The sequence below is a fragment of the Leptinotarsa decemlineata genome, unplaced genomic scaffold, assembly GCF_025532065.1.
Source record: "Leptinotarsa decemlineata unplaced genomic scaffold, Ldec_3_MD MMD2_tig00026330_RagTag_RagTag, whole genome shotgun sequence".
In the NCBI taxonomy this organism is placed as follows: Eukaryota; Metazoa; Arthropoda; class Insecta; order Coleoptera; family Chrysomelidae; genus Leptinotarsa; species Leptinotarsa decemlineata.
Genome location: NW_027412690.1, coordinates 8,695,475 through 8,721,513, shown reverse-complemented (window position 1 = coordinate 8,721,513; position 26,039 = coordinate 8,695,475). Strand labels below are relative to the sequence as shown.

The 26,039-nt window shown below is 37.4% G+C and overlaps 1 protein-coding gene across 1 annotated transcript; it reads right to left on the bottom strand.

Moving 5' to 3' along the window:
* Nucleotides 1-228: 228 nt before the first annotated feature.
* On the bottom strand, nt 229-26,039 carry LOC111507499 (clotting factor C). The gene is made up of 12 exons (XM_023162803.2): nt 25,791-26,039; nt 25,632-25,737; nt 24,168-24,278; nt 19,998-20,141; nt 18,604-18,903; nt 16,060-16,256; nt 12,150-12,356; nt 6,853-7,014; nt 3,971-4,092; nt 3,724-3,891; nt 1,289-1,454; nt 229-462 (listed from the first exon to the last, which is right to left on the bottom strand). Exons 1-12 carry the CDS (start codon nt 25,840-25,842, stop codon nt 257-259), a joined length of 1,941 nt encoding a protein of 646 aa, XP_023018571.2. The 5' UTR covers nt 25,843-26,039; the 3' UTR covers nt 229-256.

Sequence of the window (26,039 nt, the reverse complement as noted above, 5' to 3'; positions counted from 1 at the left end):
ATTCATATTCTTCACGTAATGAAGTGCCTGATGATGCTAACTTGGTTAGCGGGTCTCGCCTCTAGAGCTAATATTATTGTTCTTGTGCGGGAAAATGTCTTTTCAATAGAACTCAAATCCTGATTTGTGGCTCTGCTTCTGTCAATTTAATTGACCAACTAGACTTTGCCGTTATTCTATCTGTAAAGTATACTAGAGATGTTTCTATCAATTAATAAAACAAGGCTAAAAATTGAAAATTGTTTAATTTTGAGATTCATAGTCTTGTATATTGTGAAACAACCTGCTCTAGTAGATCGTAATGTACTGCAACTTTTGTGTACAGACTGCTAACTTGTATGTCGCATCCAACATTATTCAATTTCCGTCCCACACTCACGATTCCGTGGACATAATACCTTCCATCTCTTGGGTTCTGGAATACAAGACCACCTCCACTGTCTCCTTGACATACTGCTATGCCTATAACAAAAAATTAATATGTGTAGAGTGGACATACTTGAGAGTGAGTAAAATAATTATGTTGAAAATACCAAATTGTTATATTGGATGGTTCAGCCGAGTGGGTCGCTAGATCACCGGATTTAAGTCCTGCGTCTTTCAAAATAGTACAATTTTTTTGGGTGATTGCAAAAAAGTGAACTTGCAGGAACTATTTTAGAAGGGCAAACCACAAGCACTACAGAAATATCATTGAAGCGCTCTAAGAGCGGTGCCTTTGCAAAATAAGTGATTTACGTTGGATTTGAATCGCTGGAAATTAAATTCATATGGAAAAAACGATCTCAGGAAATTTATTCCACGTAAACGAAGTTCTCCAAATGAAAGGGTTCTTAAACAGTGAGGTTCGAGGTGTACTGAGTCAAACCTCACAACGAACAACCACCAAGAAAGTGACAAATCTCCAACCACGGTGCCAGAAGGTGAGACAGTAAATAAAGAATATTATCTGAACGTTATGCGGCAAATTAGTCGAAAAACACCAAAAATGTGGAAAGAAGACTCATGGATTTTGCACCACAATAACACACCATTCAAGGTTATCATTGTGAACGAATTTCTGACCAAAAACTCAACAAACCTATCGAACAGCCAATGTATTCACCTGATATGGCTCCGGCAGATTTTTTTCAAAAACTCAAATTACCACTTCTAGGCAGCCCTTTTCAATCGATAGATGACCTAAGCTATTAGAAAAATTAAAATTTCACAAGTATGAAGCTAGTGGAGGGATAGCACAATACTGAGAATTATTCTTGATTAACTTATTTATCGTTAACAAACTTACTCTTGTTGTAATGTCCTGCGCAGAATTTGTCATAACCGTTGTATTTGTCTGCCCAATCAGATGGCAATTCTGTATTGCAGGTGGCGTCATCTTTGAATGGAACGGATATTTCTTTTAGTTCTGGCGAAGGACCTTTTCCAGCCTCAGTATAGCCCCAACCTGTAACCTAATAATGAAATCACTTAATGAATATAGCATTATATCGTTTGGAAAGTATAGGCATATTCAGATATTTCAAAGTTTTCAATAATTAGATACGTTCTTTGGGAAAGAATTCAATGTTTATATGAAAGCAGTTATTTTGAGACGGCTTTTTCTTCCAGTTCGAGTCTGGAAGTTATTTCTCTACCTCTACGTGATCTACACATCCTTATAGATAATTTATTTTGAAGTTAATTGCTTTCTTCCCATATTTTTTATAAAGATTCCATGTTTAGAATATAAACTGTATAGAGAAAAGTTTTTTGTATGATTCAGTGTTCATATAAAAGTATTTGTTTCTAAAGTACTTTTTCAACAAGCTGAAGAAGGACATTGTAGAATTCCATTTATTCATGTAGTATCTACATGAAGAAATGGAAAAATTGATTATTGATAATCAGGAAAAAGACACTAATATAAAGAGACTAAGAAGAGCTTCAACTGATTTTGAAGATGAAGTTGCCAGTTTGGAAGAGGATCTTCTAAGTAAATTAAATAACCAAGATAATGAAATGGCTAAGCTCAAATCTGAAAAAAACAAATTAGCACTGAGTGATGACAATTACCAAGTTGAATTGAAAGAAACATTGAAGAAAATGTCAAAATTGAAGGAGGAATTGAATGAACTGAACAAAATTAATAAAGAAATGTTAACATCCATAGAAACTCTCTCAGTACAAAATCCAGCAAATTCGAAAGAAACTGAAAATATGGAATAAGAAAATTTTTCACTGAAATTAAAAATCATTCGGAATTCAAAAGATGAAGATCAACCCAAGCACATATTATCAAGAAATGACAGGAAAGAAAAAATATCCAACAGGAAAACAGACGAAGAAAATAAAATCTATGCAGCTTCATGTAAAACTTTGAGAAATTTTCATATTTCAACAGATGTTAGGCTAAAAGAAGGTAGGTCTGCTATAATTTGAATTCCAGTCAAGACATACAAAATAATCAAGTTGAAAAAAAAAATCAAATCGTAATCTTATGTGATGATCTTGGATATGGCTTTCAAAATGGATATATAATTGTCATGGTAGGGGTAAATGATTTCAAGATGAGTAAATATCCATTGTTCAGAAAAATAAATGACCTCTTAAAATTCTGTACGCCTACAAACATAGCTTCATGTTCTGTTCTTCTAGAGTCGCCAAAGAAACATACCATATGTAAACATGGTAGAGTGTATAGTAGATCAAACTATGATACGTTCTATCAGAATTGTATCGGAATTGACTGGGAGAGCACTCTGGCCAAAGTTAATCCTTTCTTATCATTTCACAGCATGTTAGTGGACGTGTATGATAAGTCTTTTCCTATACAGAAAATCATAATTAGGAGTATTTTGAGATAGCTACACATCTTTCTGGGGAGACTTTTTTATAAATTGATTGCTTTCTCTCTTTCTTTGAACGTGTCCCACATTTCTCTTTCCGAAATTTTCAAAAATTAATTCAATAAGGATATGATTATTTCATGAATATATATATTTGTTGTATCCAAAAATGTAAAAACATGCAAAGTGTTACATTTAAAATTTCAAAGTTGGGAACTAAACATGCTACAAAAGTAACCAATCAACCTAAATTCTGGTTCTGAGTTGCAGCATGTTTTTCGAAAATTAGCATTTTCAAAAAGTTGTTGTAACTCAGAAATGAACAGATATCGATATGCGGTTTTAACCATTGAGTTTGTCATAAAATTTGACACAACCATCAGTTTTAATCTATCTAATTTGAAAACAGGAGTTTCCCAGAATTTGGGTTGATTGGTTATTTTTTGTAGCATGTTCAGTTCCCATCTTTGAAATTTCAAATGTATGTATGTTTTACATACACATACCAGGAGGGACGAGAAAGTTATATTGAAGGACATCTTCAACTTCTTAATCGAACTAGTATTTCTACAAAAAATCATACTATGCATGGTCTATATGGATATTAATTTGAATATTCACATAGAATTTAAATAATAAACTGCACTAATTTGGGTGTGATTTATTAATAACCTTAAACATGAAGTGTTCAACCTTTGTGGGTCGGGAATCGAGGTACAAACATATAAAAAGAAAGCTGGTTTTTATACCAATATATGGATTCCCGATACAGGGCGATACAAATACATATATATAACAATGCCAGTACTAGTAGTATTAGTTTCTGTGAAGCAATTGAAATTTTCGATGGATAAGTACGTTTCCAATCCCGCACAACAATAAATGAAAAACTCACCACTCCAATTGACCTAACAGTTAGATGAATATTCGGCAAGTTACTGAAACATACAGGCTGGACTACTTTCGACAACAGCAGAACATCTTTGGTTACCAAAAAGGCTATATCCGAAGAGAAACGTTGACTGTCCCCTTTATATTTTGTGTGGACTATAACTTTGACGATCTGCAATCAAATCAAATCTAATTTGAGAATTTTTTTTGACAAAAAGATGAGTGACTTGAAAGATATATGACCAACTCACATCAGAATACTGCGCTTCTGTATCATTTGGATGTTTGTACTCATTATAAAATTTCCCAACTCCTACTTTGATCATCGAAGGATCCAAAGCATGACCATACTCATTGGCCACACAGTGGGCAGCTGAAACAATACAATTACAATTACAACCATTAGTTACTCTCTTTGTATGTATCACATTCGAAAATGCTCCAATCAAACTAAATGTTTCAAAATTTGTCGAAAGTAAACCTTCTTTTCATTATATCCAGATAAAACATCAATACTTAATCTTAAAAATGAATTAAAACTCATAGATTATGTACGATTCTGTTGAAAAAAGAGGTAAATTTTCAAAGTAGTCCTCAGTGTAGTCCAGCGTCTTTTCCAATTCTCAAAGTAGTTCTGATATGCACTTTTTGGTATGTCTTGAGCTCTTTCAGTGATTCGGCTTTTGACTCCCCAATAGTCGCCAAACGCCTTCCTTTCATGGGTCGTCTGCAATCTTAAGAAGAGGGAAAAGTCGCAGGGGCCCAAATTTGGTGAATATGGTGGCTGAGGTATGAAAATGGTAAATTTTCGTTTTGTGGACACCCGGCGATTTTGAAAAAAATTTTGACTGTACTTACGTATTTTGATGCGTAGATTACGAATCCGAAAGAAAAAAGCGGCGCTCTCCCTTATTTAAAAAGTTACGGCCCTTCAAAGTCCAGAAAAAGGCAACTTTTCAGCCTTCTTTTTCACCAAATAAACTATTTGAAAACACAAGCATTTAATCACTAGGTCACCTTTACACCTCATTCCTCCTTCATTGACATTTTTCACTTCAATAATCAACATTTTTCTTATAAAAAAACTGAATTTAAAAACGAATGCTTCTCCTAGTGACACTCTTATATTTGTAGGTTAGATACTAGTGACATTTGATATTTCAGAAAAAAGCGGTTGGTATTTGTCGTCACCTACTATTTTAAATTCGTAGATTTGAATTTTTAGTTTGACGTGAGAGAAAAATACAAAATGAATTTGAACGAAATTCATAATTTAGTGAAAGTAAGAAATAATTTAATTCTATATTTCGTTCAAATAGGAGTGTTTGCAGCAACAATACGTACTAATTGCAATGAAGAGTGCAAATTAAACTATGAGACTTTATGGTATAGATGCAATAGAAAGCAGATTATGAAAATACCTAAGAAAAATGCTCAGTACATTTGTTGTAATTTTAAGAAAAGTGCCAAAAACCAATTTATGAGCTAAAGAATGAAGGCAAAAAACATTTGAATTACTTTAGGAATATTGACTGTATCAACTGTATCAACCATATCATTAACCTTAAAAACGTAAAATACAGTGATATGTAACCAAAAAGCAGCTCCGTACTTTTTTTAACATTTTTATAAGAAAAATGTTGATTATTGAAGTGAAAAGTGTTAAAGAAGGAGGAATAAGGTGTAGAGATGACCTAGTGAATAAATGCTTGTGTTTTTAAATAGTTTATTTGGTGAAAAAGAAGGCTGAAAAGTTGACCTTTTCTGAACTTTGAAGGGCCGTAACTTTTTAAATAAGGGAGTGCGCCGCTTTTTTCTTTCGGATTCGTAATCTACGCATCAAAATACGTAAGTACAGTCAAACATTTTTTCAAAATCGCCGGGTGTCCACAAAACGAAAATTTACCACTTTTCCTGCAAGTGGCCGTCGATGGATATCTTTCGAATATTTGTACCATCAACGCTGGTGTTCCCCAGGGAGCCACATTGTCTCCAACCCTTTTTTTATTGTATATCAATAGCTAATTGGAAAAACCAAGATTCCAATATAATACTGTGCTGACGACAGCACACTTGTCACGTCATACCATTTGGATTCCAAGACAGGCTGGAGACACATCTTACCGGCAGCAGGAGGTTGCACAGGAGCCTCTTAGGATGCAGGGTTTGGATACACCGGTCGGTAGGGTGACGAGAAAAAGAATTGGAAACACCAGTTAGTTACAATTTGTATTTCACAAGTAATGCTGGATGACAGTTATATGGCTTCTGATTTTGAGTATTTAAAATAAAATATGCGTCTCAGTACGGACATTTTGTTACAATGAGATCTGATACCTTTCACGGCCACATGGCCTAAAACATTATTCACTAAGCAAGTAACACTTTCAGTCACAATTACATACCTAAAATAAAATATGCGGGTGCAAGATCCCGTGGAATGCACAGTTCTTTGAAAACCCAAAGCAATCTTCTACCATTCGATACTCTGCGACTTCCGTACCACACTCTTAGAAAAAATACTTGAAAAAACTAACCTCACATCGAGAACGAATATTTAAAAAGTGAAATGAGCGGTGCCCTCCATTTCCCTCCTGCCTAACCTTGAACTTATGAGCTGATGGGAAAAGATCTTTTACTACGTATCTTACTACCGTTGTGTGCGGCAGAAGTTCGCTAAGAGATGGCGCGGTGACGTGAAGTCGCTTTTAGTTGAATTAACCGAAATGAACTATGCAGATCTTAATAAGGATCAAGAGGTGACTTCAAATTGGAGTGAAAGTAACCAGGTTCAATTCAATGCCATGAAAACCCAGGCATCGGTTTTCTTCAAAAACATAAATGTCCCCGATCAGGATATAATAATGTCAGGACAGACAATTCCGCTTTCTGCTTCGTGCTTCGATAAGTTTGTTGGGGGTTAACCACAACAAAAAAATAATCAACTGAAACGGTTTCAGTACATCATAAGAGGGCATTAGAAAACGTGACTAGTAAAGGTGCATACAAATGTCTACTACTTGTCGTAAGCGTGCTGTGGAGGCGCATTTAGCAAGCCAGTACTCCACTACGCGAAACTTTTTCTATCTAGAGAATAGATTTCCGACTTAATGAAAATAAGTTTTGAACTTACCTGTAAGAATAACTTTTTGTGTCAACATCGAGCCACCGCAAACATTCAGGAATATCTCACCATTATGTCGGAAGATGGCAGTAACCCAAGGATAGTTTCCCTTTTCCACAGTGCCTCCATTCACGATTAAAGGTGTTGCAGATACCGTCTTCTCTCCGCAAACTGAAAAGGTAGCAAGAAAAATAATAAAATTATGAATATTTTCTTGAAAATCTCATTTATAGAAAATCAGCTTAAGCAGTGGAGTTTCCTGCTGAAATTAAGATCGAAGTAGATACAAATTGAGGCAGATGGTGTACTCAATTCATATGAAATATTTCACAGAAAGTAGGGCCGGTCTCAACGGACTTCTAGTTCGAAATCCGTGAATAATTGTCATTTTTTCATAGAACATTCTGGTATTTTGTTAACCCAAACTATCCTTAGACAGTGCTTACTAAAAATAATTAACTAGAAATATCAACATGATTAAGGTTAATTACAAATAATTTTCCTGGTATCCTCGTGAATACGGTCTTCCACTTTCGCGTTCGACCTTTTCAAGAAGGTCTCAATCTGTCAGGGTACCATGAGAAGCAGAATTGAACTTTTCTTCTCATTTAAAATAGGGAGGGGTAGATGTTGAAAATGTTTCCCTTGACAATAATATCGACCTGTTTTCTCGATTCCTCATATTGTTTACTGGAAGGAAGATATTAAGGGTGGGAGGTTTTCAAATTAACATCCTGTATGTTTCAGAATTAGGTAAGCACTGTCTCAATAATGATAATAATAAATTATATTACACGGTATGCTTTACATTGTTCTGCAACATAAAAACATGAAATGCAACGTCAGACAGATTGTACGAACATTAAAAAGAAAATCCATCAGTATGCCGAAAGAATAAAAACATCTTAATATAAATCGAAGTTAACAGCAATCTAGATGTTTTCGAATTGAATATGGTTCCAAGTCTATAAGGAAATCTTTCACACATTTATTAAATTTTTCAAGGCTCTCATAGGATTTTATATTTTGTGGTGATTTATTGAAAAACTTGATTGATGCATATGACGGATGCTTTTCTGTTAGTGTTAGTCTATGAATAGGGAAACATATATTTGCATTCCGCAAAGGGTAAGTATTATTTGATCCTACTTCCAAGAACTTATCTTTATGTTTTGGTAAAAACACAAGACTGCTTAGTAATAATGAGATGATACATAAAAATAGGTTGAAAATTATTTGTGTCAGAACAAAGAAAATACCTAACCGAAAAAAACATCGAAAATAAAAAAAACTGGTGAACCAAAACAATAATAATGTGAAAAACCAAACGCCAAGTAGAATTCAAGAAGACTAGTACCTACATTAGCAGAACAAAAACTTGAACATGATTACCAACAACAAAAACACAAACATCCAGAAGATATTAATAGTTTCAATGTGTTTTCAAAACAGAATTGCATGCAAAAACCAATTTTATCCACAGTACTACTATAATGAACAGAAACACTTTAAAGTGCAGAAACTGTTTCTTAGGTGCTTTAGTGAAAATTCCTCCTCAATACAGATAAGAATTTGCTCACTGGACAAATTAATAAACAACAGATCAATTAAATTTATTTATCAACTCTATTCAGAGGGCAATCACAAATTATTATTTTTATTTATGTTTCTTATTTCGTGGTATAGTATTTCCAATACAAATTGGAACAGCACAGAGAAGGAATTCCCGCCTCGGCATAGGCGGCGGCATATTATCTTTCAGTGGTAGTTTTTCAGTTACTTATTCTTACAATCATAGCAATTGATTACCCCCTGAAAAAGTTATCTCAACCGAATTTTTCCACCATGGGTAATTATGAAAAACTTCGAAATTTAAGGCAGTTCATTTCCGAGTCGAAAACTCTAAAATACAATGAAAACACAAATAATCACACCGAATTCTCGTCAAACATATATTTACAAAATGATAGAGGCCAACAAAATTGCTAGAAAAATAAAAATTCTTCTTCGCTATATTCGGATGAGGTGGAATCATCATCGGGTTGAATAACGATCGGATTTATGGAACTTTGCACATAATATTTGTTCTCTTTTTTTATAACGTGGGCCACACAGTTCTTCCACATATCACTATTACCTATTTCATTCACCACTCGCCTTATATTGTCAAGCACCACAGCATTCAAAGTCGGTGACTGATTACATTTCCGCAAGCTTTCTTTCATTGTGGCCCAAACCATTTCAATTGGATTGAACACACAATAGTATGGAGGCAAACGTAAGAGAATATGACCACGTGTTTCACACATCGATTCAATAATATACTCTTTTTTGAAATTACGTTGTTTTATGGTCGCCAGTAATACCTTTTTCGCTGGAATCTTTTCGGGTATTTCCATGTCATGATTTCGCATGAAATCAACAATATCTGCTTTTTTGTGTTATTGTTTGGTATTGTAGTCAATAACCGAGAACGAAGCGTTATCCATAACTATATATAACCGAGTTTGGAGGAATACTTGGGAGAAGCTGCTCACTGAACCAGGTTTCGAATAAATCCGCAGTCATGTCTTCGTGGTAATTAACTGACGCATCTTTTATATTTTTAACCGACAGAAGCAAAGCGTCAGGTACGACACCACTTTCATTCCCGGCATGCAAAATTATAACACGTTTTCCCCTTAAAGATGGTGTGTTCAAAGCACCATACTTGGTTTCGTCTACCCAGCCATATTCAACAACATCATGGGTGTCAAACCAAGTTTCGTCGAGGTAGATTATATGTCTGCTGGATTCTCGGTAGCTTTTCATTCGCCTCAAATATTCTTGTCGGAGTTGAACAATGCGTGTCGATTCCATTATGACCATCCGATTGTTCAATTTTTTATATTTGAAACCACAAGACAATAAGACACCTCGTAGAGTTTCTAAAGATTTGTAATTTTCAGTCCAACTATTATAGTGGAATAATGAATGACCAGAGCAGATTTTCATCTGCAGGAGGAACCAAGTCGATGCAAGATGTGGCATGTGAATAATCAGACATTTGATGACGACTGTGAATAAAAATGGTGAGCAGGTGCATGTGAGTTAACAGTTTTAAGCAAGCAACCTCATGTTATAATGTGTTAAGGTGTAAATGTCAAGGTAAGTGTTCTGTTTAGTAAAGAATAGTGAAAATGCTTACTTCAATATTTGTTAGTCCCCTGGATCTCTGGTCCACCAGATCTCTTATTAGTTCCAGCATGAAAGAATGCGAGATTGACAGAAGCTCCTTACCATTTCCCACTGAAGGTTCGCCATGTACATAGCATTGAACAATTCCATGCAGCATTTAATGTGCACATCATGCAGAACTCTCGTTTGTAACGGAAAAAAAATTGGCCGATATTTTAAGTAGATGATGATTAATATGAAAAACTGGGTATTTTTAACGATTAATTATTGAGCAGAAACATTTTTTCACTGATTTATTATCCCAAAAAACATTTAATTTTTATGAACAGGACGCAACTACATTAACTGAAGATACAAATTTAACAAAATAATGAAATATTGAAGAAGGCAACACGAGTAATTGTTATAAGCTATTAACATTAGATTTATTAATAGGTATAAAGAAGTAAAAAATTATAAGAAATATAAATAATTGAATGAAAAAACGAATAGAATAATCAATATGGGCAAACAGTCAAATGTGAAATTTTCATAATTAATATAAAAATGTTTAGATAGTTCTGGATATACAAAAATCATATAATCCTGTATTTTTACTTCAATTCATCACATACAATTTTTAAATTTGGGAGCAGTTTTAGATTGTTTTATTTCTTCAAGAATTGTATTATACAGTCCATTTCTTTAATGCCCCTCCCTTTTATTTTTTGAACGGGTCAACTCACAGAATTGAAATTTGGGATAATGAAATTAATGTATGAATACTTCATTTTGAAGTGAAATTGACAGATGAAACGTTCAAGATGGCGACTGGGCGTCGTCTGGAAAAAAAATCAAATGGAAAGGGGGTCTTGTGATACATCATTTCAAAATTCCTGACAAATACTTCACAACCCTAGAATATGAAGTCAATATTTTCACCTACTACAACATGGCGAAACATTTAATAGTTTCCTGAAGACAAACTCGTTAATATTGATATCGATATCGAAATATTTATTTTTATCTGCCATATGGCAATTCCAACAACCCGATAAGGTTTGTTGAGTTATTTTTTGTTTATAAAAACGACAAAAAATGTCAGTACGACAATGAACATCATTGTTCAGTTAGAAAATTCTCATTTAGTTTCCGGTTTTACTAGGTACCACGTCAACAATCAATAAAATGGTCAATTCTCGTCCATTGGAAGAAAAAATTAAAGCGATTTTTATATCCTATCTGTAGAATCGTCCTATCTGTAGAAAAAAATTGAGGGAACTTGTATCCAAATTACCATCTACCGGTAGTGTACATAACAAACAACCCCCAGGTCATCCTTCCATTCCGGAAGAACAGCTGAAAACTAGTGTTGACTCTCTCATCAATGGAATCGTCGAAGCAAATTCCAATGAATTCGATATGGATATTGTATTCCAAAGGTGGAGCACCACTACAATACTCCAGACAAGTAAGAAACTATTTTACTTCAAAATAATGTATTTATTTATTTTCATTAAAGAAATGGACTGTTTATTATAATTCCATCATGATGAATTGTTTTTTGTCCAAAATTAGATTTGAAATCAAGAACTGATAATAATTTCATTTGTCTAGTGTTATGACTATGAATATTATTGATTTCTATGAAATTTATGTTTGATTTATTTGTTATTGAATGAGTGAAAAAACAAATTTTTTGTTTGTAAAGTGTGTTCAAATCTAATACATTTTTTGGTTTATACAAATTCACTGTTGGTTCTGAGTATGATAATTTATATATGCAATTATCAGTTTTATTTCGTAAAGGAACTTCGTATTGATCACTTTTAAAATATGTGACCCAGGACCCCACAAACTTTAACTTAAGCATCAAAAAAATTAAATTGCATCCTCTGAAAAACGCACGATAAGGATTGAACAAATTTTACATTTTAATGGATTATACAATTTCAGAATGAAACTTCATCCCTCTCAGTGACAAGGCAAAAAGCTAACAACTCAGTCGTTAGGAAAAACTATCGAATTTGCATTCACATCATCCTGGTATTCAAACTTCCGTTGTTTGGATTTTAGAACGCAGTTTTTTCCATCGTCATCGCACTTATATACATTAATGTAAAAATTGAAGTTGATAGTTATTGGCTGACCTGGTATACACTGAGGAGCCGGTAAATTCCAAGACCCTGACCAACAATAGCGAATCGATATCTGTCTGTCCGCCGGTTCATAATAAGTGGCACATTCGAATTTGGCCGAGCTTCCATCTGTGGCTTCGTCGCACTTGATTTCTGTCTTATCCTTGCCAAAGCACCTAACCTTGGTTACAGCTGTTGTATACAGTGGTGGGCATAGTTCTGAAAAAAAAATGATATATAGGGTGTTGCATAGTTGAATGCTAATCCTGATGGGCGGCAATCCTTGAATGATTTTAGGAAAAAATCTTATTAACATAGATCCGCAACTGATTTATTTATGAGATACATAATGTGTTTGAATTTTTGTTTAAAATATGTTTTTCCGTTAATCAGCTATCGCACCCCTAAGACCGACAACCCTCAGAAGTCGAAACTTGTGGGAGCTATAGACTAACGAGGTCTTACCTTTTAACTTGTGATTCCTAACACGGATTGGACGATAGCAAGTGAAAATCGGGCGTTTCGTCTGGGGCTTGAACTATCGACTCACACATCGGCCAATTGACTGAGTGAACAATTCAACCACGTCGAACCACCCGGCTATCGACCAACTGATTGTTGGAATTCATCAAGAAATTAATTTCTCCCTTAATACCTTTACTAAGGTCTCAATCTGCCTACTCTCAAACGTCAACAGTCGGTCCATCGTTACTGGTTTCTTATTGATTCCTTCTTAGACACTGTTACCGGAAACTACACCAATGCTAAGTCCCATCATCATCCTGCTGCATCAAATTCCGTTCTAAATTTCCTCATACGCAGATCTATCAGACTCACTGGCAGCCACAATAGATCAAAACGACTATTATAAATCCCAAATCCAAAGATCCATCCAACTTCAGCAAACCCATAACCCATATCTCAAACAGGTCCATAAACATACGAACCACCAGAAAGTTTTTCTTCCTTATATTCATGGAGTAACCGACAAAGTGAGCCGAATTCTAAAGATGCACCATATAACAACAGTATTCACAGCCAACATAAAATTTCCACTTTCTTACGAACATCTAAGGATACAATACCCAGTCACAGTATTCTATATACAGTAATCCCACTTCGGGTGATTTTTGGTTTGAATTTTCTACACGCAGACCCAGGAGTTGCAGTCTCAGGTCTGCGCAAACGATGAGTTCAAGACAGGCACGCAACCTTTCCATAGTTGTCGAACTTCCTGGGTTTAACCCTGCCGATCCCATGAATTTTTAAAATCTACTTGAAACATAGTTCATCACTGTCCAAATGATTTGGGTTACTTGATTATCACACAAATGCAAAATTATCATTTGCACAATTTTCTCAGGTTCCCAACATGGTTTTCATCGACTGTATTTTTTTGAGTAGTTTATATGACTAGTTGTTATGGTGAGCAGTGTTTAGATGCTTTGGTTAAGATTGTAGTAGGGAGAAATGTCATTAGTGGCAAATAAGTCAGCATTGTAAAAACTGAAACTCCTGGACACCAACATGAAAGGGACCGACGCTAAGTGGGACTACTGTATATAAGTATACTGTGACCCAGTGAAGCACAGGGCATATACGAAATACCAACTGCTGCAGGACTTACATCGGCCTGACCAAAAGAAGATTCTCCAACAGAGCCTTTGAACATGAGCTTGCTGTCTGTAAATCAGATCCAGCCTCACCCCTCTTTAAACATCATCGTCAAACAGGCCACACAATAACCTTTGAAACCACCAAAATGATTGCCACCGAAAAAACTCTCCAGACCAGGATATTCCGCGACTCTATTGAAATTAAAAAACATTGCAACTGCCTCAACAAATGAGGTAATTCATAAATACTACCTCATTCATGGAGATCATTACTTCTACGCCATACGTCTGACAACATAGCAAACCTAGATTCTATAAGTCACATCCCCGTTCCCACTAACATCTCCACCCTTGCTTCCACTACCGGTTTGCCCCTACACTCGTCTAGGTACATAAATACCAGACCAGAGCCTGTGGAACCACAGTCCCGCCGACAAAGCGTTAGCCTTTGCAGACACGATGGAACGTCAGTTTCAACTTAACGTGGAAGACGACGATGACATCGACCGCGATATGCTGTTGGAAGCATGCGATCCTCGTCGTGATCCCAAAACAGGGTCAGAACCCCACAGAACTATCGCCCGATTAGTCTGCTCTCGTCGGCGGCTAAGCTGGCTGAAAGAGTTGTTCTGCAAAGACTCAACGAAGAAGTTAAGGACCGAAATGTTCTGCATGACGAACGAATCGGCTTCAGGAGAGAACTATTCACTGAGTTACAGGCTCTGAGATTGGTTGAAAATACCATGGCAGAACTAAATCAAAACTAAAAAGTTCATATCATTTTGATAGACATTTCGAAGGCCTTCGACCGTGTATAGCATGAAGGCCTTTTGCATAAACTAATTGCGTTCGACCTGCCTCGGGGCCTGATCCGGTGGATTGGGTCTTTCCTGAAAGACAGAACGTTTCAGGTTAGAGTAGAAGGCTCTCTGTCTGACAACAGAGAGATCCTCGCTGGAGTGCCACAGGGGGCGTCCTCTTGCCGACGCTGTATTCACTTTACACCAGTGACCTTCCAAGGTCAGAGCGTGTGAAGATATCTGTACGTCGATGACACGGCTCTCCTCTCGTCTTCCATGGATCGGGAGCTATGTGTCGTCTACATGCAACGTGTATTGGACGACCTCGAGCGCTGGTACCTTGAATGGAAGATCCGAGTGGATTCGGAAAAGACCCAGGCGATAACCATGGAAAGATTGCTATCTTCTCCGGCCAGAAAAGTGAGAATCTCTGGAAGGGAGATCGACTGACAAGTGCGGGTAAAGTACCTCGGTCCTCTAATAGAGCGTGGAACCCGCACATCACAACCGTGAAGGCAAAGATCGAGGGTCGGATAGCTAGTCTGTACCTTCTGATCAACAGACGTTCTAAATTAAGCCTGTAAAACAAAATTACGATTTACAAAACGATGTTCAAGCCTGTCATCATGTATGCTTCAGGCGTCCGGGGACAAGCGGCTCCGTCAAATATCTCCATTTTGGAGAGATTGCAAAATAAGCTAATAAGGATGATTGTGAATGCTCCTTGGTTCGTGCGGAATGAAGCCATCCGCAGAGATTCACAGCTGCCTTCCATTCAGCAGTCCATTCAGTCGAGGAATCGGCAAGTCCTTAATTATGCCGAAAATCATGAAAATCCGTTAGTCAGGGAAGCTATGGATTATACTGTAGATGACCCCTCCTGGAATAGAAGGCCCAGACACTCTGTCGAATGAGGCCCTCATGTCCCCCGTTAGAAGATGAACAATATCTTCATCCAAACATCCCAGCCAGGTAGGGGTTCACCGTGAAGGGCGATAACGATGTCTGAGGACTTTCATACCACCACCAAATAATCAGTCTTGACCCTCTCGTCCTTCTGACGAGCATCAGTCCTAAGGGTAAGGGAGCTGGGCTCCAACCTGCTTGAAACTAAGATGACCTTTCGGTGGAATCACAGTCGACGCTTGGGAGTACGCCGATTGAGACCTTAGTGTTGTCATACCTCTTTAAAAAAGGCATTGGTTGAAAATTTATATATACTGTAATTTGTTATATTCTGGAAACATTTCATTCTTTCAGTTTTGTTTGCGGGGATTGTGAAAATGCAACTTCATCATCAATCCAAAAAACTTCTTCATTTTTTCTTTTTCAGTTATCATCGCTGTAAATTCAACTGAGTAGTTATTTTGTTGCTCATCAATTTAGAATCTAATTTTTTTTGCTCTAGTCAGCAACTTTGTCTTCTCTTTTCCTTCCCCTCCCGATTTCAAATTTTTGCTTGGCGGATAAATATAAAGAGGCTTTCTTGTTCAATTAATTACTTACGTAGGCAAGTAGGGTGTGGTCCACTCCAACCATTGTCTAAACAAGCCACAAGGTTACCTTCGGTGGAAAGTTTGTACCCTTTATCACAGAAATACAAGAGGAGAGTGTTAACACCCACATTTTGTCCAGGAGGGACAGAAGTGCCACTTTGTATGGTCCACTTGCCATTTTCGGGGTGATTTGGTAATTTGCATCCCCTAGAATAAAATTTAACCAAATTAGTATGTTTTTTCTGCTGTACCTACTCATGAAAAATAATATAAAAACTTTGTAGAGTGAGGATTTTTCACCTTCATCATAAACCATTACAACAAAATGTTTATCACTGTAGTGAAAGAATGGCGTCATGGAAATTGCTTCTTCAAACCACAACTCGAAATATTTTCTGTATCTATTGTTCACCGATCAGGCTAGCTGTACTTTATTTACTCTATTTGAATTTTAAAGAAGTACAGACTTGACTAGTTCATCTGAAGGAACTTAATCTTTCAAAAAGTTAAAAACTAGGTTGGCTTAAGGTAATTTTTTTCTTGTTCTAAGAATCGGATAAATTTCGTTTCTGACTTGACTGTATAAATTTCTTGGCTATCCAAATTCAACTCAATCTTAAGACACGAGGAGAAAAAGTACAGAACGTTAACTAATTCGGACCAATTTAGTATGAATATTTTTGATATCTTCAGAAATAAAGATGTAAATATAGTGTGGTAATAAATGATGGTATTGGAGCATAAAATGATTATAATTCAGAAGTGATTCATCAATCCTGCTTGTGGAAGTTATCGTATAGTGAAACACTTGTCGTGGTTCAGTGAACCTTTCAGGCAAATAATCTCGCAGTACCTCTTTCTGTACTCCATGATGCACTGTTTGGAACCTTTGGTGTAGTAATGAATATTACTGGAGTTTTTTCCAACACCAAATCGTTATTTAAACACCTCGACACGTGTTTCGATCACCAAGTGATTATCTTGAAGAGCTAGATCAAGCAGTAATATTCACCTCTTTCTGTGTTAATATTTCGGGTTTGAAGGCCGTCGATTTTCGGATTTTTTTCCTGACGTTTCGCTGGCGCAAGTGGCTAGCTTCTTCACAGGATTATACTGAGTGATTTTTTGCTGTTATCTTTTTGGCAACACTGTTTTTGATAGATCACGCATGGATCGTGTTCTGTGTCATTATCAAACTTGTTCAGTTTGGTCTATAATTCAACCATGAATTAATCGACTTACGAATGAACATCGCTTCCAAATTATTGAATTTTATTATCAAAATTCATGCTGGGTGAAGAAAGTGCATCGTGCACTTTTTCCAATTTATGGGCAGTTTCGTCGGCCTACTGAGAGAGCTATTCGAAAGCTTGTGACTTAATTTCGAACCCAGTTTACATTATTGGACATTAAACCACCAACACGCATACGTAGAGTGAGGACCGAAGAAAATATTGCGGCTGTATCCGCCAGTGTTCGTGATGACCGTGAAATGTTGATTCGCCGCTGTTCGTAGCAATCGGGCCTCTGTTACTCCACTACGTGGAAAATTTTGCAAAAGGATTTGGGTGTAGAACCTTATAAGATATAACTGGTGCGAGAATTGAAGCCACACGACCTCCCACAACGTCTAATATTTGGTGAATGGGCGCTGGCAATTATCGTGAAATTGTGTTCAGCGACTAGGCTCATTTCTGGTTGAATGGAAAAGTTAACAAGCAAAATTGCCGCATCTGGAGTGAAGACCAGCCACAAGCATTGCAAGAGCTACCGATGCATCCCGAAAAAGTCACTGTTTGGTGTGGATTATAAGTCGGTGACATCATCGGGCCGTACTTCTTCAAGGACGACAATGGCCGGAACGTTACTGTGTGATGATTGACGACATTTTGTTGCCCAAAATGGAAGAATTGGACATGCCTGACATGTGGTTTCAACAAGACGGTGCCACCAGCCACACGGCACGCGAAACAATGGCCCAATTAAAAGCCGCCTTCGGTGAACAGTTTATCTCACGTTTGGGGCCCGTCAATTGGCCGCCTAGATCGTGTGATTTAACGCCTTTGGACCTTGCGCTTGAGCCATCTAAAGCGGAGCCGCGGACAACATTTGCATGAAATCATCTTCAAACATCAAATTATATTGATCGTTCTATGGATTCCAATAAGGATTTTATCAATTTTTTCATACTTTTTGTGTTGTTTTGAAAATCAAATCCTATACCTCTTGGTTATATATACCTCACACATTACATCCTGAGTTATCTCCAATGATTGGACATTACGGCTGCGTAAAGCGTATTTATGTTGACTCAGATAGTTTGGTGTGCTAATACCTGTTCCTGGATTAGATAATTGTCAAAAACATTCGTGTTATTGACAATTACCTAAGAAGCAAGCCACTTGGGCCAGCGAAACGTCAGGAAACAAATCCAAAAATCGACGAACTTCAAACCCTGAATAGTGATACTGAAAACCTTGGTCGCGAAAGCCATAACCATCATGTCACCTCTTTCTGTTTTAGTGATGTTAAGGTAATTAATGCTACAACTCACCCATCTGGTCCAATAATAATGGGGGGTGTTGGTGTGGGGGCCCTTTCGGTTGTAGGCTTCACTTCTTCTCCACCTGGACAACCCTCTTCGTCAGAATTGTCGACGCAATCTCTGACACCATTGCACTGCGCGTATCCGTCCACGCATGCGCCATAGTCGCATTTGAAGAGGTATCCCGGACAGAACATGTTCAAACAGGTTTCTTTCGTTTCGTCAGACTTATCCACGCAGTTGGTTTGACCGTTGCATTTATCATCTAGAGATATGCACTGACCTGACAAACACTGAAATTGATCCGATCTGTAAAAGTTGCAAAAGTTATTGGATTCATTATAATTTGTTTGATAGTGGTTGACTATGTTTCATAGTGAATTTTACTAGTTTGGACTTCCAGTTTTTGATCTGATTTGAAATTTCTGAAAGAACAAACGAAATCAAAATTGAAAATTGAAGAAATAAAAATGAAATAAAACCTAAAAAGATTTCAAATCCGGTTACTTCACGATGTTTCGAATGTTCGGGTGATGAATGGACTATTTCTCCGAGAGATGACTATTTATGATCGTTCGAATACTTTCACTCATCCCCGCTTTCCATTTTCCGCTTCACTGGTTTAGTGGGAGTTGACCGTTTTTCCGAGTTTGAATGAAGGTGTCCATATGGTTCGTATCTCTACGCTAGCTTGGCTGAATGCGTCGTTGGACAACATATATGCAGTTTCTTTGAACTTTCTCTTAAACCAGTATTCTTCTCTGTGGATGATCTCAGCTTGGGACCACGTGATGTTATGTTATATTAGATAATGGAAGTCCTACATAGTAAAATTCATTATTATTATAAATTTGGAGTTGTTGGACATTTACTCTTTCCTATATCAATGTCTGTGTCTAATTCAGCTCTATGAAAAAGGTCTTGAATGAAGGAATTAAAATTTTTGAATATTTTCAGTCAATAAACATATTGGCAAAAGTTCTCTTTCAAATTTTTAATGCAACTTTGATTCAAATTCATTAGCGAGGACAAATGACAAATATATAAAATACGAAGGGGTACAAAAAATGTATTCTACCAAGTGGTGAAAAATGGACCTTCTGTACTTTTTTTCGAAGGGTCAGAAAAAAAACTTTGAAATGAGTATTACATTCTAAAAATGTCCACGCAAAATCTAGAAATGTATTTTTTCATCTCCTGAGAGGCGAAGTTCACTGGAAAAAATCTTTGAAACTTAGATGATTCTCAACAAAAAAAATCATTATATTTCATTTCACTTGTTTTTTGAATAGATTCATATAATTTTGCTCATTCTAGCTCCAATCGGCAAAATTTTATGACTCTAATCAAAAACAAACTCTATTAAAAAACAAACGTGCAAACGTCACAAAGAATGTGCTTACTTGCAATTACTCTCTTCCTTGGCCACTTCTCCTGCTACACAATGAGCTTCATCGGAATTATCTCTGCAGTCTTTTTTTCCATCACATTTTTTGTCCTCATCTATGCAAGCTCCATAGTCGCAGACGAACAAATACCCAGGACACCTACAATAATAATAATATACAGTTCTTCAATAAACATGATTTTGTGAGGCAGAATTTGACCGATGTCATAGCTTATATTGGCTTTGAGGACCGCCGTGGTTTGTGGCTTATTCGCATACACCTGCGACTTAGGAAAACTACACAGGAAAAAGTTCAATGGAGTCAAATCGTACGATCTCGGTGGCCAGTTCACCTCCGCGTGAGATCACCATGCCCTCGAATTGCTGGTGCAGAATATCCAATGTGGCGGATAGAGGAACGGCCAGGGGACTGGAGGCCCTGTCCGGGAATCCAATGTGGCCTTACGGACGGGGTCGCTGGACTCCTGTTCAGTGGCAGAAATCAGTAGGATGAGGGGATCTTAAACTCCCCAAAAGCCTTTCCAAAATATGCCACCGTCGACCAGCCTACTCAAGCGAAGGTGTAAGAAATCGTGCCGACAGCTGAATGGCCGCAGGGTGATATGCAGTTACGAACGATCCCCTTAGGGAACTGAGCGAAATCTCATTGCAATCAGTCTACCTCTGGTAATGCGAGGCTCTGCCAGAGATGACCAACTCTTCCCTTGCTACTCGTGGGAACACACATGAATGAAACAAACACAAAAACAGAAAAAAACAAAAACCAATCCCAAGGCTGGACAGAAGTGCTCACCTCCTTCTAAGGCGGTGGTTGGGGATGAACAGAAATGTCCACCACAATCTACCGCTTGGAATGAGGCTGGACATAGCAGATCGCCTCGTGATGTAATACAAAGGCCAAGGCGTAAGCACATTTACGACGCCGAGGCCAAAAGGAGAAAGAGAGCGAAGGAGGCAGGAGTGGCAGCGCCCTCATCCTCCCCCACTCCACCTCAACAACAAGGGCACTTCCTTCGGCGGGCGCCAAGAGCTCCGCCTTGAATAAAGGCAAGGAACCGGCTGCCTCTGCAGGAAAGCTCCCTCACTTATGTGTTAGAGTTGTATGGCTTTTATGTTCCATGTCATATGACATGATTTCGTTATCTATTAGTAGTAACTTTGGTAGTGATGTAAGTTTGTAATAAAAAGGAAAACCACTGCGGTATTTTGTCATTTATTTTGAAATATAACGTTCTCCATTTCATGCACAAATAAGAGGTTATGGGCCCAGTTAATGCCCTGCACAGTTGGAATTGTTAATATCGGCCAAGAAGTAATTTTCTAGAAGCTCTACGTGACATTTTAGACACAACTGGAACTTAAACAAAATGTTTATTCGATGGAACAAATTTCGGCAGCTGGAAATTTAGGCTGGAAACAATCCTTGATCAGTATGACTTGAAATTATTTGTGGAAGAAGATTTAGCGACCATTACTAATGGGAAAACACCAGAGGAAAAACGGGTCTTGGGTAAACTGGAAAAAAAATGTGAAGCTATCATAATCAACCATATATCAGCTGAATAGCTAGAATATACTGAAGACCAAAAATCAGCCAAGGGAATTATTGATACCTTGAAGTCAGTGTTTGAAAGGAACACAATTCCAAGTCAGTTATTTATACGAAGGAGATTACTGACCTCAGACACCAAGAAGATGATGAAACGACTCAGTATCTTCTTCAGTTTGATAAGCTTATCAGAGAATTGAAGGAATCTGGAGCTAATGTAGAAGATTACGATGCCATATGTCACTTGTTACTGAGTTTACCTAAATCATTTGAAGCTGTTGTGGCTGCTTTGGAAACTATTGATCAATCACAGTTATCTTTGGAGTTTGTGAAGGCTCATCTCTTGGATGAGAATAACAAGAGAAAGAACTCTGGAAGTATTACCAGCATCTCTCAATAGTCAACAGCTTTTGGAAGTCAAAACTTTAGATATAACTGCGGAAGGTCTGGCCATAAGAGAATGTCGCAGTAAACTCCAAAACAGAAGTTTCAGTCACCACAATAAAAACCATAGAACTCTAACATTGTGCACCCCCACGGAGAGAACCCCAAGAGGGTTGAAGAAGCCGCGCAACGACAGTATTGTCGCTGCACCTTCCTAAACCTTCGCGGAGGCCACCGTGAGACGTCTCAAGGTTGCCACAGAGAGTGTGTGTTCGGCGAGTCTTGACCTACACCTGTCAATATAAAGGAGATGTCTCCTAGTGACTTGTCCACCTTCCTGGAAAGGACAGGATGGACGATGACCTAGGAGGACAACTCCTCGGGAGGATGTACAATGGGTCACATGTGGCCAAGTGTTGTGGGTTTACACTCACCCTCCCTACTCTACAGATACAGAGATATCCAATGTGGCATCAGCTGTATGGCACGTAGCGCCGTTCTGTTGAAACCATATGTCGGTGGTATCCAGATCATCCAATTCAGGATGGACCGAATATGGACCGATGACGCCGCCAGCCCAAAATCCACACCAAACAGTGCCTTTTTCGGAATGCATTGGACGCTCTTGGATCTCCTATAGATTGGTATCGTCCCAAACTCGACAATTTTGTTTGTTCACTTACCCATTCATCCAGAAATGGGCCTCATTGATGAACATGGTTTTTCGATGAAAATGAGGGTCAATTGCTAACTGCTCCAGAGACCATTCAGCGAACACACGTCGTTTACTTTCAGTTCCTTGTTCAGTAGGATTTTGTACGGGTGCAGGCCGAAGTAACGATGCAAATTTGCCAAGTTGTGGTCTGCAAAAGGCCGAGTTCTTGTGAGCTACGTGAAATCGTCTGCCTCCGATTCTTCTGCACACTCTCACAGACACCGGCGATGTTTTCGGCAAATCTTGCGTTTTCTCAACGTACGGGTATTGGTCGATCAGAAGGCTGTTATATACATTCTTCAAGCTCTTTCTGCCGAAAAGCCCGCAGACGAGGGACATCACGGCGCTTAGGTGTTATCATAATCAGCCCCGTAAACACGGGCTGATTTATGAAATGCTTGATATCTTCCATGAACGGCGCAAATGCAATCGCGCATAGTTCATGGAAAAGCTGGGTAAAACAATTCACGTATTCTCGTGACATCAGAATTACTCTTACATGGTTTTTTCATGAACTTTTTCCAGAGGGCTAGTGATAATCCTGTGGCACCCACTTAGTAAACTTAGTTATGAGGTATCGAAATCGAGTAGAGAGGACTGGATCCTTCGGGAGAAGGAAATATTAAGAGCAGCTAGTTGTTGGTTTACAGATGATCAAAAACACCTTCCGGTTCTGATGCAGGTGTTTTTAGTCGCAGAGCCAGGACAGAGATATATATCTGCCTAATAATTTGCGACTGTATTTCAAGCGGTAATTTACGCTATGGAATTGTGTGCGGAGATATTGGATAAATCCAACCTCATACACAAGTCAATAAAAATATTCTCGGAGAGTCAAGCGGCGTTGGAAGCTCTTAGCTTCTACCGAGCAACGTCTAAATTGGTGGCAAATTGCCAAAAACGACTCTCCTCTATAGGAAGACTTAATAGGTTGTCTCTGGTCAGGATTCCTGGCTATAATGGCCTGGAAGGCAATGAGGCTGCTGACTCCCTTGCAAAGGACGGTGCTGCAAGCGGCTTGATCGGACCAGAACTTGTCATTGGCCTCTCTCTAGGCTTTGCCAAACAAACATTGAACACCTGGATGGCAAGAAGATTTATGGACTTCTGACAAAATCTTCGAGGATTGGCTTACTCCAAGGCGAATCATGTTTTTAGAGTTCGGCAGAGCCGTACTCTTACCATCTAACAGGAAAGACCACTCACCATACAAACTAATCGGCTTCGTTAAGAAGCTGGGTTTATTTGGTCGAGTGTGAATAGGTGTAAGCCACAATAAACCCTTGCGGGTTGCGGTGGAGGGTCGAATAGACCCACTCACTTTAGACCTAACCTAACCTAACCTAGTGTTTGGTTATATTAACAGTGAAATAAAGTTAAGTTTGATTATTTTACAGTGTGGTAAATTATTGTCAAACTCACAATGAATTGTTTCTTGAATACGTTATGGATTTTCATCAAGTATCAGCCGATTGGATCACACATGATAATTTCATAATTAATTCAATTTTACTCACTGTACGGCATCTTTGCAGTCATTGAACTCATCGCTACCATCTCTGCAGTCTACGGTACCATCACACCTTTTTTCTTCTTCTATACATTCCCCAGTTGTTGAACATGTGAATCTGAAAAGAACAGGTATTTTCAATTGATTATGTTCAAAAAAAAAAAACTACAAGCCGAGTTCTAACACAAACTAGATTGATCACTTGAAAGCCGATTTAACGAATGGGTGGTATTTCCATTGTGATGGAGGAAGACAAGAAATTTTTATTATATTTATATGAGTATTAACGGGAAGGTAGCAATTAGTGGGAAGTTCTTTTTGAAATATAGGAAGAGAGAAAAAATCTCCTTTCATCAATCAGATTTGCAAGAAACAATTAATCTGTTGACAAGTTCTCAGCGATTACAGGAAAACCACTTTTTTTCGACATTTTTTCATAAATATAAACATGATTTTGGCGTATTTGGATTTGTTAGTAATCATGGCTTCGGTTTTAGCTACATTCAAGTTTAATTCATTAATTAACTGATACCTCTTAGCACTGGCCAAAATGGAATTTATTTTATAAATAGCTCTATCGCAATCTGTGTCTCTGCATGTTAGTGATGTGTCACCTGCGAGTAAATTTATAAATTCATAATCCACATATGAATTCATTATCATTCAAGTGGACCTAGGACACTACCTTGAGGAACACCCTTATAATTGGTTATTTCTCCTGAAAATATGCTTCTGATTTTTACTCTTTGTTTTCGCCAAGTCAAATAATCATGAAACCGATTATAAGCCTGGCTCTGATATTCGAAAAACTTATCAAAACTTAATATGTAGTGTCCAACTTATTGTGTTGTTCACCAAACTACTGCAAAATAGCTTCGTTAGGCACGACTGTACTCAAAAAATGTGCTGTATCATTTATAATTGATAAAAGTATTACACAATTAATAACTAGTCAAAGATATTCATTGTATTCACTGACGTGACTATTTAGTCATTATTTTTTCTGCCTTCTAGAAGATCCATCAACAGATCTTTTACGAGTAATAGTCCACTTTCATAATTGAATCAGACCCTGATAACTATCAACAACATAACAGCAATAATTGTCAAATTTCAAACATTCAACTATCCCATTTTTAAAGACCACTTTCTACAAACTTCTAGTTACGGTAAAGTAAAGTTCTTCTCATTTTTCATGTTGACTAACTCCTTAAATAATTTGTATTTTTATAACTATGAACTGAACGAAATTTCAAAAAAATTCAACTTCAATACAAACCTTTGTACGCCACTGGAAAGTGTTATGGTAAATTAATGATAGTCTTACTAGCAAATTACCGACTTAATCAAGTTCGCTTGACCTTCCGTCTATCTGTAATCCCAAATATTGAAAAATAATTCGGCAACCACCAATTTTAGAAATTATTTTTGAGGTATATACATAAAAGACGTAATTAAATTTCAAACTCACCCAGCACAGTTTCTAGCTTGTCTCCTAGTCCTTAAGAAATCCGATGTAACCAAAGAAGAATTCAGATAATTTCCGCTAACTACAGGAACATCAATAACATCTAAAACTACATTGGAAAAAATAATCAAAACCCGATAAGACACTATTTATAGAACTCACTTATTAAAATAAAGAAACAAAGGAAAAACTTCACTAAACAGATGTCACTCATTTTATTTCGGAACTGTTTTTAAAAACGCATTTGGATTCGAAACTGGACAACTTATTTGTACAAACTGAGATCAACAAGTAGAGGTTCGACGCTAAGAAGACTCGTCTCCTTGGGTCACCTTTTGATAACTGAGTGTAGCTTCGAGCTTCAAGCGGGAATTTGGGAATTCCTATCGATCAACGTATATACAATTAAAA